Raw genomic sequence first — 16,624 nt, 5'->3', positions numbered from 1 at the left:
AGCACGTGAAAGATAGAAATTTTCATAAATATAAATAACATAATTCAAACAATTAATGAAATTACTTTTTTTTCAGTAATATGGAATATCACTTCAAACAATTTTTGATTTCATAACAACGAAGTAGGTAACAAAATAAGTAGCTTCATATTTTCGAATTCACTAGACGATTTGACATAAATCTAAGAAAGGACGTTTTTAGTAAGGGAAACCAGAGCTAATTGTCACAACACCATTTTCTGCCTTGTCGATGTAGAAAGTGATGTATCAGGATCTTATGTTGGAATATAGAACCTCTGATAGAACTAAGTTAGTCTTAACTGAAAATCTTTTATACCTAACTGGGGCAAAGATTAGTATTCCTTTAATAGTAATATTTTAAGTATTCTTGTTTGTTTGATGATAAAGTTGGAAGGGAGAACTCCTACCACAATTCTTCAGATTGAAAAAGCTCAATAAGAAACTGTGATAATGACGTCAATAACAGATAAACAATAAATTATTCAAATTCAATGAGAATCTTATTTGACACCATACACCGAACAATTTTCTGGTAGTTGAGAGGAAATTTTAACCAACAAGTTTGCCAAATCTTGGATTTCCCAACCACATACCCTTCAAAAGTCAACGAAGGTATTCTTCGTCCTGCTCAATGCAATGACGATGGATCAACAACCAATCAATTCAAGGCTTCATTCGATACCAGGTGTGGCGTTGATATTTGTGTGAAATTTCTTTACGATTTCGACGGATCACGCGATTGTAATTATTCATCGACTTTTTGAAACGAGACGCCTACAGGAAGAGTTTCCGCAAACAAGTTTCCGCATTAAGATCTGTGAGCTTAAGTTCAACAACGTCGTAAACTGATGGGTTGGTTCTGTGTCTGAAATATGTATTTATTTTGATGTGACTTTATGCAGCTTGGCTGGAAAACCTTCCAAGGTAGAGGATATACGGAAAGAGGTAACTAATTAGAGATATGCTTGGAACTTGTTCTTGTAGATTTCCCTGAACTCGAGAACTGCTGGAGTTTTATTTAGAATTCCGGTAGATTAGTTTCCCAATGATTCTTGGAAACGCGTCAGTCGGAAGAATGTACCTTATACCTTGGTAACATGCGATTTCGTTATTCAAGTGAATATTCTAGAACCCCAGTTAAGGACATGTATTTTCATTTGGAGATGGATGTAGGTATTTATCCAAAGCTTTTGATAAAATTCACCATGCGACACTTTTACAAGTTCCCTGGGGTTATGAGTTGGTTTAAGCCATACCTGTGCGATAGATTTCAATTCGTCATTATAAGTGATGCTCATTCGCAGGGGGGGCTAGATTCAGTCCAGCGTTCACGAACAAAAAATTCGCATTCATAATCTATAATCCGAATGAGAAAGCAATTTCTTCAAGTTAACATTTTTCCAAAACGCTCGGATACTTCGCACCATTTTTTTGTTGATATTTTCTAGATTTCCCTAGTTGTGTTCAGTAAAAGAATATACTCGAACCTATGTGGAAATTACAATTTTTTTTCTGTTGATATTGTTGATATTTAAGAATTCATGTTCATGACGAAATATTGATTCCTTTTATTTTCTGAATCCTTGAAATTGAGTTTTTCCTTATATTATTCCAATTTATATTAATTGAAATCAATTGTTTAAGGTGCCTGGTACCCCTTAATCTTTTATGCAATATAGATTGGGTGAGTGAGGGACACATAATATTTACCTAGTAACTGGGGATTCATCAAGCCAAGTAGCTTGACATTTTAACCAACTACTTGATTTGAAAATCAGGCTCGTGAAAAATTACATACTTGACTTGATTTTAGATATTTATTGCTTGACTTGATATCAAGCTACTTGATATTACTTGAGCTTCATATGCAAGCGCCGCACGGCATATATTTCTACAATCTCGTGCGCGCTCATACTAAATGAGGGGATTCCTCGAGCACTGAGGGACAAAAGCATTCGCCAGTGTGACTTTATTAGTAGTGTTCTCACATTTCTATGAAATCTATAGGTAGATTTTGGTAATTTCAGAAATATCTTTCAAACTTGGCAAAACAAGGATTTTTTAACAACGCCAGCATCTTCAGCTCCTGTTGATAGATAATTTTCCCGAGCTGCTCTTACAGTTACAAAAACCCACAATAGGTGAGAGGAAAAATCTATAAGAGGCCTCAAGTATCTTAGATCCTGGATGGAAAATAATGAAATCAAACAAAGCTTGGAGGTTTCTCAATATTGAGAAACTTAATTTTTTTATTATTTACGTGAACTGTGATTATTTTATAGTAATTTATTTTTTCTTTGACCGATTTCAAATGTTTATTGTTAATAATAAATAATTAACCAAGAGTAGCAGCAATTAGCCAATGAAACAAAAATATTTATTATTCATGCCAATTCATTGTGTTAATATAATTAGACCCTTTCCAAGATAACAAATATTGAGTTTTTGAGAGAAAAAAAATAAATGGCTGTTGGATAAGATTTATTGAGATTTTGGCCAGAAATTCGTTATCGTTATCAAGGGATTTATCAGTTTTACTTGTATAAGTTGGTCAACTTCGAAGCCCTTGCTCTTACAAAAAATTCGTAGTATTCTCAGATAAAACTCTTATTCATAGTTTTATCTTCTGGCAATAATTCCGACATATCGAAAAAATCCCCAACCTACAATTTTCATCCACTTCGACTTACTATTTTCGGTTTCGGCTAATTTGGAAAGTGTACCCATAAGCACACGTTTTCGAGAAGGTCGATGAACCGTCAGCCATATATACCTAAAATTTTTCCCAATTGGTGTAATTTCATTTGCAATGTTGAATACTTTTTTCGATATTTTCATCCAAAACACATTTAAAATTAACTGTCAAAATGAAGCACTGTGAAGAAAACTGAATGAAAGAAAATGCACAAACACAGAACTTATAGACAAAAAATAAGGACACTCACTTCAAACGCGATTTTTAAGCGATCAATTCCGTGCACTCTCTCGACTGTTGTTTACTAACATTTCTTCTTCTTCTTCTTGGAATCACATAGATCATTGCCATTTTAAGTTTGTGTACCCACTCAATTAACACTTGGTATAAATTTATCTATGATTTGCTATAAAAACATTTACATAATTTACCCGGAATTCATTTGAAAGATATATTTGCTTTATGATAAAAACATTTTTAGTAACATCTATTACTACCTTTGAGTTTGGAAAAACCATATTTGAGAACATGCAGGTCAAACTCTTCAGTTGATGATGAGAACATCAATGTCCAACATCTTCATCACGATCTCATTCGATGGATAAATCTTCGATATTCCTGATTAACATTGGAAAAAGATCAGCTTCATGAATGCATGGCCGATAAAATATTCTGCAATATTTTATCATCAACATTGTTTTGGAGTAATAAAGAAGCTGATAATTATTTAAATGAGTCCAATAATCTGATTAGTAGATATGAATTGAATATGGTATCCTAAATAATCTCAGTACTTTTCCGTCATCAAAATGACATAACATAACGGAGAACTACAGAAATTGGGCGACCACTTTTATAAAATATGATATGGAGACTGATATTTTCTCGGATTCTCATATTTGTCATGATAAACAATTCAGATTCAGTTTGTCGGGTATTGAAAAAAATATGATGAACTAATCGTAGCCATTCGAGATCCGCACGTTTTTTAAGATTCTAGTTGAACCTTGAGACTCAAAATTCGAAAATTATAGACTTACCGATGAAATGATATTGCTAACGACCACTCAAAAAAAAAATAGAAAAGGAAAATGGCGATTCTTATATCTTTAAATGAAATGAATGAGAACAATAATCATTCAGTAATCATGTATTTCGCGAGAGTAATTATAAATCGCTCTCGTAAACAATCAACGAATGCATTGAAAAAAAATGAAGTATGTAAAAAAAGATCATTATTTATAGATCAACTTTTGGCACCTGCCTTTATTTTAAATTTGATAATTCATTTAAACTATTAAGAGCTATGAAAATCGATTCAGCTCAGGATCATTAAATACTGTTCAAGATTTATGAATTAATTATTTTTTAGAAATTAATCTTGAAACTTTTCTATTGCAAAAAGCAACAAACTTATTATTGAAAAAGCTTTCTCTAATGGAATAAAATACTCTGAATTTTGGGCTAAATGTTTTTGATTCAATTCATTGAATGCCCGAATTTTAAACTAAAATTTTCTAAAATTTCATTATCTTTGAGTAAGTCCATTTTTGTTCAACATTAAAGGAAGTACATGACTATGAGGCATCAACGAATATTAACTTTATTTGTACCTGAAATGAAAATTTTCAAATATAATCAGAATGTTGTCATTATATTCAATGCAATCACAACAATATGAAACCCTAGTGGAAATTATAAAGTCAAACCTAAACTTTTGCAGCACATGATGATTTAACAACAATCTATAAATGAAGTAGGAAATCATCAATGGAATAGAGTAGTGTAATGATTAAAAATTTTCCTTAAAACCTATAATTCAGAATCGATGAAGAATAGGTACTATTAATACTTTTGGCACACATGTCACCATACAATAAGATAAGATTTTATTAAATCATCGATTATTATAGAAGTAATCATTTATCGATTAAATTATTTCATAAATCTGGAGACAGGAGAATTCCACATACCTAATATTCTGTGATAAAATGAACACTACAAATTTATATACCTATTAGTATGGGTTATTATTTTTCTTCTCACAAACTGTCTGAACTCATTCGGAGATTTCTCTAAGAAACCGATAATTGGCTCATCAAGATCCAAATATTTTTCGTTTAACTATTTATAAATAGGAAATGCACATTGATCAACTTATTATTAATGCAACCTTGAAATTGATCGGTCGTCAACAAAAGTATTCGGAATTCGTTACATGCGTAGGCAATGACGGAAACCAAATTTGAAAAGCTTTCCAATAATTCGAGTAGGTTTATTACAATTAGAAAAAAATTGATGGCTGAAAATTAACTAACCGAATGAAGAATTCATTTCACTAGAATTATAAACTAAATCATATACCTAGTTCGAAAGATCAAATGTTGGGATGATACTATTATAAATATCTACAAGAACTCGATGAGTGGTTCATAAGATCAAAATATTTCTCATGAAACTACTTCTGTATCGGAAAATTTCATCGTTTAAATTTTTGTGCCCTTGACATTGATCAGTCGTCATTAAAAATATTTTGTACGAGTAGATATTGAATAGAATGAGAGTCGATAACCTAAAGAAGGTTTCGAAAATTAAGCAATTGAATTTGAAAGAAAGCATCGAATTAAAAAAAAATTATAATGATATGATGGTACGTCAACCAAATTATTATATCCATGATATCGATCCATCCAAATGAGAGTATTTGGCAACCGGCATATGCGTAAATGCGGAGTTCAATAACATCTAGAATCTTATAATGAGAATTGGAGTATGCTTATAAAAATTTTGAGGATTAAAAATAAGAAAATGGGATTTCGGATATTTTCCAAGATATAACTTTGAAGAACGATTCTTCATTTGTTGAATTTCGTTTTTTTTCATTGTTTGGATATGTTTAAAAATTTTCATCGACGATAGATCAATATCAATTTGAATTTTAAAATTTGATTGATGTGTTTTTCTGATGATGACATTTCGTTTTCACCAGAAGAAAATGAAGAAAAAGAATTTCAAAAATATGAAGAATCGTTCATCAAATTGAAGATTATTTGAAGAAATTGACTTTTAGAGAAAATTAAATAACGAATATACCCAAATAACTTTACAAAAGAAACTGTTGGTGGCCTCTAAAAGATCCGAATATTTCACATGTAGCAAATTATTTCTGCAACGGAAAAATACATCAATCAAATTATTATGTTCGTAAGTCCTTGATATTCGCCTGATCGTCAACAAAACATTTTTGAAACCGATGTGCGTAGAAAATGACGATTCTTTCGGTGTTTACTTGACTTACTTTCCATTTTGAAATTATGAATGAAAACAAAATCTTCCACAATTCCACAATTTTTATTTCCACGACAATTGTTTCGTCCTACCATGACATCTTATGTTGTCAAGTAATTCTTACCTGAAGATGTCAAGGTATGACAAAACAATGGTCATGGAAATTAAAATAGCGGAATTGAAATATTGGTTTTATTCATGATTTCAAAATGAAGAAGGATCCATCAATGGAAGTTATAACCATATCAAATAAAATTTCGATGTTTCAGAATTCAGATTTCATTCAAAATTTGTAAATATAGAAAATAAAGTTACTCAAAAATTTATCAACGTATTTTTCAAAATAATCTAGTTTTTCTGATCTGATGATGGAAATCAACAGTATACTGTCGATTTCGAAACTGTAGATGTAATCAAAATGAAAATTCATATATTAAAGCCTCGTGCAAAATTTTATGTTGATCGCTTAAAGATAACCAAAGATAATCCAAGAAAAAAATTACCCAATATTACCTTAGAAAATTAGAATATTGGAAAAGAATACAAATTTGAATATTTCCATGATCACACATTAAATCAAGGTTCTGCGTGTTTATACAGGGTGAGTCAATAGGTGCTCGATCGGACGATTACTCGAAATTTTTTGCTAGAAGAATGATTCGAATTTTGACGGAATCGACAGTACTCCGAGAGTGGTGAAATATGATACCACTCGGTTTTTTTGAATGGCAATGCCATTTTTAAGAGGTCATTTTTTCAATTGTAGTGTCTTTTTGACCACCCATAGATTGATCCGTAAATTTGCAGAAAACTTTTTGAGAATCAAATAAAAAAAAAATTGAATTATTTCGAACGGTTTTCAAGATATGATCTTTAGTTTAAGCGATTTTTTCCATGATATATCTTGAAAAAAGTGTCCTATGCAAAATGTACCACAGATAAACGATGACAAATATGGTATTTCGAAATCAGAATTTCATGGAGCATATAAGTACCTATAAGATATAAAAATTGGGTATTCTCATTTAAAACAGGGTATAGTATCGTGTTTCATCACTATCGGATCAGCCTGTAGAGTCAAAAATAATTTAAGCATATGCGCAGAGTAGGAACTATCGATTCCGTCAAAATTTAAATCATTCTTCTAGCCCAAAATTTTCAAGAGTTATCGAGAGATTACTAAGATTGACTCACCCAGTATATAATAACCATTACAATCTTCGTGCGAAATTTCGTGTCTATAGTATAACCACAACCATAGAAAACCCAAGAAAAATATTTAAAAAAAACCTAATATTTTAGAGAAAACTGAGGTCGCAGAAATATACGTTGGTAAATGTGGTCTCCAAGGATGCAATTGGTGATGACTTCCTTGTTCTTTAGTGATTTGTTATCGTATATCGATAGGAGAAAAGTCGAACCTCTCAAGCGTGTGTTATTATTATTTGTATTTATTATTATATTATTTTTATATCCATTGTCATTTTCTCGAGGAAACTGTTCCAAAATGATGAAAGAGATGTGTTGCACTATAAAATAAATCTATCATAAGTTTAGAATATTGAACTTTAAGTATGAGTACAGACGTATAGTGAAGCAACAATATACAGGAGAAATTACGTGAAAAATTTCCATATATGACAATGCTAATTTGAATAATCGCGCAAAAACTACTGACAATCATTATCAAAAATATTTCGTACATACGTAAACAAAAACAATGACGAAAACGAAAATCAACAACGTCGAAAAAGTCGAAAAGCAATCAGCAAGAAACTAAGAATATTATGCATTTAGAAGAATACTAAAATTGAATACCAATATTCAATTTAACGATTATGGTCGCTATTAACTTAATTGCGATTTGCGAATACAATCCCCAGAAGAAAGCTACGTCTACGTATAATTACATATTGGCATGTCAAATTTAAAAATCGATTTCTAAAACCATCCCGTCATTCAACAAACCGGCATACCGGCACATCTTGACGTCAAGACGAAATAAATGCAAACTTTATAATGATAGCCGGATAATGCGCTGATAATGTTTGTTTTTATTCGGTGACGTCAAGAACCGGCTCCTATATATACGACTGAACTTGTAGAGGAAAGCATCAGACAATTCCCAAGTTTCTCAAAGAACGGAACGTTCTAGTGATACCAAAATGTATACAAATCCATTCGGTCGTACACACTGTACGTTGAGACAAGTGATTGACAAGTTTCTCAATATCGACAGTAAATACAAGAAGTCGAAAAGTGAATTCCAAAGGAGTTACAGTAACAGTTCAAGTGCATCATCTTTGAGTTCTTCGTCCAGCAGTTCTTGGAGACACAAGACTCCAAGTTCAAGTTCAAATGTTCGCAGCAGATCTTGAAAAGAAACCCTGCAAGAATTTGGAAAAAGTGCCACATCTTCGTGAGGATTGTTGAAGAGGCTGTTGAAGTTGGCTAGGTCAGGTGACGATCATCCAGACACCAACAATGACCAGTAGCTTGATGGTTCTCAGCATGTAGAAGATGGTTAGATTTGATGCAGTGCCTGTGATCTGCCATGTGTTAACGAAGTATTTATGCAGCCATTTAAGCTCACTTTTGTGTTTATTTATTACTTAATTTATTCTATTTATTGAACTGCCATGAAAAAAGTGATTTTATTTGAATAATAAATTATATTTACATTTACTTGGAGAATTTTAATCAACCATTTCCTTTTTGTTCAAACACTTCAAAGAAATAAACTTTATTATTATAATTATTAATAGTGATAACCGAAAACCGATACATGATAATGGATCGCATGACAATTACAATTTTTCAACTGATGTTAATTATTATGAGATATCGATTGGTCAAAAATTTTGAGAAATAATGAAACACATATCTTTCATACTCCTCTGAGGAAATATTATTTCACACTAAAATCAGTCAATAATTGATTGAATAAGAAAATGAAAAGTGGAACTTTTGAAAAAAGCTATCAAAAATGATGGAGATGGCTGAAAAATATTGTATTTGAATATTTTTGAGATGTCCTTCTAAGGATTCAATTCCTGTATACCAAAAAAAATTAATCTAATATATTTCAGAACACAAGTTATAACGACTTCAAACCAGTAGATATATTGAAGGTTCAATTTCGAACGAAATTACTTCATCGTCATAACGGTCTAGTTATTTTACAATTTTATTTACTCTCAACACGTGGATCTTCCACACCTATCCAATCAATATCAACGAGCATAGTAATTTTACTATTATTTAACAATTAATAGTACGTCTTCTAGCCATGAACTTGACACCTTATGAAAATATAAAATAATAGAATATTTCTTTTTGCATATTGGCACTGCTCCTTGCAAACTAGTGAAAATATCTGGAACAAGTTTTTACGAAATATATTAGATCAGAAAAATTTGTTTGTTTTTTGTTTTGAAACTTGCTTCTTTCTAATTTTTTGTGAATGACTTTTAAAGTTTTTCACCTAACACGACTAAAAATTACAGATATTTGAGCAAAATGATATGCTCCATGTTTCTCTGAACAAAAAAAAAACAAAGACTAATATTTCGTATATTAGAAAACTATAGTAATTCAAAATAGTTGTTTAACCAATGCCTATTTCCTAGTCATTTTAGCTGACAAACAAGAAAATCACTATATTTTTATTAACAAAATTCTTCCACCTTGTTAAATTTTTTCTTTTCCAAATTTAAATATGTTTCATAATTGCTAAGAAGTATTCCATCAAACTCTTGTTGCCAATTCAATTATTTTCCAATAATGCAAAAATTTCTGTCCGACCAAATACGAGTAATTATACAAAAATTTGTGAATATCATACCACTAGAAACATCATTCTTGAGAAAGTTTAATATCTCAGAAAGTTTTGACCAAATTTCGATGCACTTTTTTTTGTACCTATCTTCGTAAAGAACATCGTTAAAATGAAATATTTGAAACATATGGTAGGTATACAGCTATTTTATCTTAAAAGAAATTGAAGAGTATATAAGTTATGAGACGGTTAGAAATCAAGCAGCCTTAGGCTGGTTGGAACAGTGAATAGAAAGATGAATTGGTAATCAGTTCCTGACATAACGTCACATTTTTCATAATTTTTTTCAATTTGATTTCTTGGTTTGTTGTTTCTTAAATTTTTGAAAAGCACACATTGATTAGGAACAAATGTCTGTAAAAAATAACTGTTATACAAGGTGCTCCTCAATGATATGCTAATATTTGGAGCCATTTTAAGAAAAAACTTCATATGCCATGATCACATGGACTCTTGGGACACAGGTAGTGAAGTTTCCAGTTGAAAAAATTGTCATAACAATAATGACGCTATTGCAGATTTTTCTATGAAATTTGATACACTTACTTTTCCACTGCTTTTTTTATTAATTTTAACAGTGAGGTCTGCATGGCTTTTGCATCGAATATTTTTGGAGAAAAACATGGTACGACACTGCTTTTTCTCTGAAAATTGATTTTGAATTTGTCATTCATTTTTGAACAAATTTGATAAATTGATTTCACTTTGTCCGGGGCAGGGTTTAAAAAAATAAAAAACATTTTACTTCAGAGAAAAATTGCTGAAAATGTCATGGGGTGACCAATCCGTGGAAATGGCTTGTGTATTGAATCAGAATTCTAAAAAAGATATTTCGTCGTTAGATTTCCCAATTAAAATAAAATTTGAATGAATTATCATTTAATATTTAACGGAACCTTCGAAAAAACACGATTTTCAAACAAAAATCACACAAGACAATTTCAGCAATTTGTACCTGCAGTAAAACGATTTTTATGCGTCAGGCAGAGTGTAATATATCAAATTTGTTCAGAAATGAATGGGAATTTAAAATAAATAAAAAATTTGAGAAGAATAGTGTCGTGCCATTTTTTTCTCCAAAAATATTCAATGCAAAAGCCATACAAACACCACTGTTAAAAATAATAAAACCTACATTAGAAAATGTATCTTGATGGAGTGAAAACATGTACCAAATTTCAAAGAAATACCTACAATAGCATCATTGAATTTATAAATACCTATTTATTTTTTTCGGAAAATTTACCATCCAGATTTAGCAGTTACTTACTTAAAATGGCTCCAAATATCGCCTCCTTCAATATTAGTAAGTATATTATTAAGGAACAGCCTGTATACAAGATAAAATGTTTATGCAATTTTCTCTTGATGTAATTCCAAATTTCCTTCTTCCTTATCGAACCTTTCTAACAATTTCAAATTAAATACCAAATAAATAGTGTTACCATTGGGAAATTTAAAAAAAGGCTTTTCAGAAAAAGTTTTTCCAATTAATAAGGAAATACTTAGATTAAACCATAACCATTTTAATAAATAATTCTTTATTCTCCATATTTTCGTAGAAATTCAATAAATATAATAAATAAAATCATTCATATAAGTTAAATGTTCACTGCAAAACATCAGATCTTACTAGCTTTTACAACAAAACCACCGATCTTTCGCACAAAATTGTAAATAGATAGTGACTCAAATCCTCACTGTTTTCTTCATTAATCACTAAGGGAAATATTGGTAGATAGGTATTCCTATAAATCCCCAAATTGAATTAAATTTTAATTCCATATATATCCTCAAATTCCTCAACTGTTTTCCACGTGGTTCATACTTTCAGGGAATCACCAATAAGTGATAGAACCTGCACTTAACACCTGATACTCGTATCAGCACACTTTGGAACTTATCTCTCCTTTCCATGAACTTCTAGACGAAGAATTTGAAGATGCACTTGATCTATTACTGTAACTTCTTTGGAATTCACCCTTGGACTTTTTATGTTTACTGTCGATATTGAGGAATTTATCGATCACTTGTCTGATCGTACAGTGAGTTCGAGCAAACGGATTTGTGTACATTATTGTTACGACTGATCGCAGTGAGCTTAACGCAACTTGTTTGTTTTATGATGCTCCTAATGGAGCCTTATCGAATTTATAGAGAACTGACGTTTATTTATCAGTGAATTCGATTGAACATAAACTCCGTAATAAATGTGTGAGTTACTGTAGGCAACAGCGAATAGGTACTATTTATAGTACTAAAAAAATACTGTAGTATACCTACCTTATTGTTATTATTGAAATCCTGTTTGAATCCGAAATAGTTTGTTGATAATCTTGGTGCATTGTCTTCACAACTCAAAATAAACACTATCCACGAAAGTTTCTTTGAGTATATAAAAGTAATATGTATTTAAATTTTAGTTTGAAAATATATCTCATAAGGTATAGGAACTTTCGTAGGATAAAAAATCAAGGAAGCAAATTGAAAAAAATTGATGATCATAGGCACAAATGAAAATGAATCCAATATTATTTTGGAATTTTTTTGAAAGGAAAGCCTCCCTTAAACTAATTTTCGAATTTTCGAATTTTGAATGATTATTCATAAGTAATAACATAAGGGTATCTAATTTTTTCGAAAAAATCCCAAAAACACGTTGCTGAGTAAAAGTGTAACAAGAAGCAAAAAGCAGGTGGCAACAAAATGCCAAAAAAATATATTACTTTGCATTGTGTTTTTTCGATTTTTTTCACAGAAAGAATTGAATGCCAGAATTGTTTTTGACAGGACTATTTCATGAGACCATAATTTGTTTTTAAACGTATTGAAATTTTTGGTGAATACTGCTGTTCCTGAATTGCTATGTCTGAATTTTTATGTCAAACTTTTATTCAATATAATGCTTGGACCTTGTCATTATGGCTGGAACATAACATCATTTTAATGTCCTCTGTGTGGTCTCTCACAGGACTCGATCTTTGTAATTTGTAATTTTCGCCGGTAGATTTCGTACAATATTCTACAATTTGACGGATGTGGGTTTTCAGATCGACAGTAGGCTGTGGATTATATTGGTCCTTCCCAAAAACTCACAAAAAATCCAAAGGCAATTAATCACAAAATCGTGGTGGCCAATTCACACCTTCGAAACAAGAAATTAAGCGTCCTGATGAGAATTATTCTTGCATTGTGTGCTTTGGGGCAACATCTTGCTGGAACCATATCATTTTAGGTGAAAAAAAACCTGTTATTATTTGGGTATAGCCGAGCGATGAGAATTGACGGTTTAAGTGTCACATTTTTCATTTTCAAAGAAGTAGGGGCCAATTTCTGCACCAAACCAAATTGCACACGATACATTGACTTCTTGTGGAGGTAATGGTCTCTCAGTTTCATAAGGATTATCACCGCCCTATAATATGCTTCATCCAAACGTTGATGTTCAAGCAACATCTTCTCTTATACTGAGTGTAACTTGAGCATGGAGTGATTTGACCATAAAATAGATGGTTACAACTTTTTATACAAATGGGCGAGGTATCCAATCATTGAATTTTTAGATGGGGTGGTTGACGTTTCTTGCAAATAATCCATGAAACGTTTTTAAGTGTATTCATATTTATCCTTGAATTTATTCAAGATGACATTTTCAGCAGTATTTACAAATTCTTATGTCCCACACATATTTCAAATATTTTTGGAAGATAAGTAGATATTAAGTAGAAATAAGTATTAATTCTTTTACTTTTGTCACAATGATCCGATTGTCAAGAATTACATAGGCAAAATGAAATTTTCACCGAACATCGTTATTAATCTAGGAAAACTCCTCAATTGTATGTGTACCTACCTCGTAATAAAAGAATATTTCCGGAATCCAATAAACATTGGTTTCCGGAAATATTTTTCAACGCTTTGGCCAACAATTTCATTGTCTTCCAGGAAAGTATCACTTTACTGCTAGATAAACAATGTACTATTGTATGGATAAAATATTCACTCGAATATTTATGCCAAATTTCAAGAGTACCGTATAATTAGAACCTTCATCTAGATAAATCAACCGTTATAATGACATAATGATAAATCTCATCCCATATATTTCAATTTTTTTTTTATTTCCCTATATTTAGTTCTGTGCTCTCCAATGGGGCATGAATGATGCCAGGTCAGTGCTTTTCTCAAATTTTTTGAAATAGTATAATTAACGTAACGTATTCTCAACATCAATGAAGGATATTGAGCCATTTTGTTTTTATTTTCGATGAAAACTTTCGGAATACTTTTAGGGTAGGAGAGAAATATTTTCAACATCCCCTTAAAGTTCTTACTGCTCATGTTTGAAATTATAAATTGGCAGGTAATTATATTTTTTTGACCCTCCCATATCAAGAATTTGAATTATGAAAGCTAAAATCAAGGAGTAAAATTTTTAAAAATTCATTTTTAAAAAGCTTGTGGTAAATATGTGGAGAGATTTTGCTATAAAGGACAATATTTTGAACTATGTTGAAAAATTCGCAGTGTTTTCGAACCAAGCTGCAAAAAAGAGTTTGTTTTCATTCGTATGGTATACAAAACGTAAACTGTGAAATTATGAGTGGGAGGTTGAAAAACAATTCCTCGAAAGGATTCGAAAAATCATTGTAGGATACCAATAATAAATGAATATCTCATAAAATCTCTTCAGAAAGACCATTGTCCAGATTTTTTGCCCATAATAAATATTTGTCGTATATTTTTCAAGGAAAAGGTTTGATGTCATACCCAATACAAAAAGCGAAAACAACACATATTCCTTCGAAATTCAGAATTCACAGCTATAAAAAGGACTTGTTCAATTCTGCGGTTTATTGGAAAATTATCACCTATAGTAAAAAATCCGAATGGAAAAATTCTCATCAATTTGGATATTTCTTCTTTTTCAGGATTTGCACTGTGGAATCTTACCAGATGCTTTCTGCTCTGCGATTGATCTTGCGAAGTTAATTTCTTTAGGTCCTGGAAATCCCCTTCTATCACCTTGACTGGTTTACCGGTTTCGTGCATCTAAAGGAGTTTGTTTTGGTCCGGCAAGTTCAATAACTCGGAAGAAACACGCATGAGAGTTGGGCTGCAAGTTACAAATTTAGCATAGGTCATTCTGAACGGAAAAAATTTATTTGCAGTGGTTTTAATTAATTTAATTATCTCGTTTATTGTTGTACGTTATAGTTATGCTGATATTTTCGATCCAACTGGAATATTTTAATATTAACGCATCAACAATTCGGTTCATTATTTCCATTATTGCCAATGATAAATTTATGGAATTGTTCAATAAAAAATCTAGAAAAATATCGACTTGGCGTCAGGAGCTTTTGGTCGGTCGTTCATTCATGACCTTTTCGCGTCCGTGTAGATAGCGAAACGATCAGTGGCATTGCCCGGGGGGGCAGGGGCAACCCCCCCTTAAAATTTGACATACTGAAGCTAAAATAATTAAAATAAAAAGATTAGCAAAACTATAATTTTCAAGGAATATTTCGATGTACTGTTGCCCTGCCAATAAAATCCGGCCCCCCTGTTTTTGAAAGCTGGCGTCGCCACTGGGAATGAGCTTCCTTAAATTTGAAATAATCATTTGGGTGATCATTTTACATTAAAAAGTAATGTTCAACCTTGCCGGATCTATTGTAACGGAAATATTGGGGATTTGCATTCAATGTAGAGGAAATAAGCAGATAAAAAGTATAAGGACTCATCCCTCAAGGAGAAGCGCTAACTGTAGACACATAACTTCCTTTTTTTATTGTTTCCCACCAAGTGTTGATCATCCCTATACTTTTTCACCGTACTGATGAGGGCCGAAAGCCCGAAACACGTGTCTACAGTGCTTCTCCTTAAGGAATGTGTCCTTATAGTTATTCTTTGGATTGTATTCAATATTCTGCTAGAATTTTCGATGATTCTGTTGGTGCTGTACATATGGGATATTTCATCAAACTTGAACTTGAAATTGAAAATTAAATGAAAAATTTCATATTAATCGCGACACTGGGACATAAAAAATTCAAGCATAATATGGAAAAGAATTATTCCATCTTTTTTAATAACAGATCCGACTAGGTTGAAATTTATTTTGAATATGTTAAATGATCATTCGAATGTTAGTACCAATTCAGGAAGATCTCATCTGCAGCTATATACAGTTCTGTGGTGTGGTAGATACCAAGGGCGCAATTGGCGAATGAATAGCCCCCAAAAATTCCTGTCTTCTTGTCATTGCTCTCTTTATTTCTTTTCGATATTCTTCTTGATTTTTTTCATTTTGGTATCAATCATATAATTCTTTCAATAAGTGTTAAGATATTTTGCAATAAAAGGGGAAACCATAGTCTTAAATTTCCAGTTTTATCAAATGAAAGATTCATTTTATTTACAGAACTGATGAATTCTAGAGATATAGTTAAGGTAAGGATCATTGTGAGCGTTCTTCAGTGAAATGCGAAAATTTTTCACCTATTTTTTCTTCTCATCTTTTAGATAAATCTACAAGAATGAAAATGAATTCATAGCGGATATGTATTATATTTCAGGGCTCGAACTGAAGTAAAGAATATGAAATGATATTTTGTAAATATGTACACAGTTTCCATATCTTCGTTACTTGAAATTCTAAAAACATGTGATAAATACCGTCCATTAACACATTTAAATATCATTGAATCATACTGAATTCCTAAAATGATAAAATCATCAGAATTTTGCAGAATTGAGAAATTTGACCACAAACGCTA

At 31.4% G+C, this 16,624-nt stretch overlaps 1 protein-coding gene across 1 annotated transcript in view; it reads right to left on the bottom strand.

Annotated features, from left to right (window-relative positions):
• Positions 1–14,894, bottom strand: part of LOC123673927 (cysteine-rich venom protein LIO1-like) — a 46,469-nt gene extending 31,575 nt beyond the window's left edge. Inside the window, exons 1-2 of the mRNA XM_045608697.1 lie at positions 14,796–14,894; positions 4,690–4,730 (exon numbers count right to left, since the gene is read on the bottom strand). Of these exons, the coding sequence (XP_045464653.1) occupies positions 4,690–4,730; positions 14,796–14,894 (140 nt within the window). The remainder of the gene's footprint in view (positions 1–4,689; positions 4,731–14,795) is intronic.
• Positions 14,895–16,624: the final 1,730 nt, after the last annotated feature.

The sequence above is a fragment of the Harmonia axyridis genome, chromosome 1 (genome assembly GCF_914767665.1).
Source record: "Harmonia axyridis chromosome 1, icHarAxyr1.1, whole genome shotgun sequence".
NCBI lineage: Eukaryota > Metazoa > Arthropoda > Insecta > Coleoptera > Coccinellidae > Harmonia > Harmonia axyridis.
The sequence above is the reverse complement of the archived record's forward strand: the minus strand, read 5'-3'. Positions and strand labels throughout refer to the sequence as shown.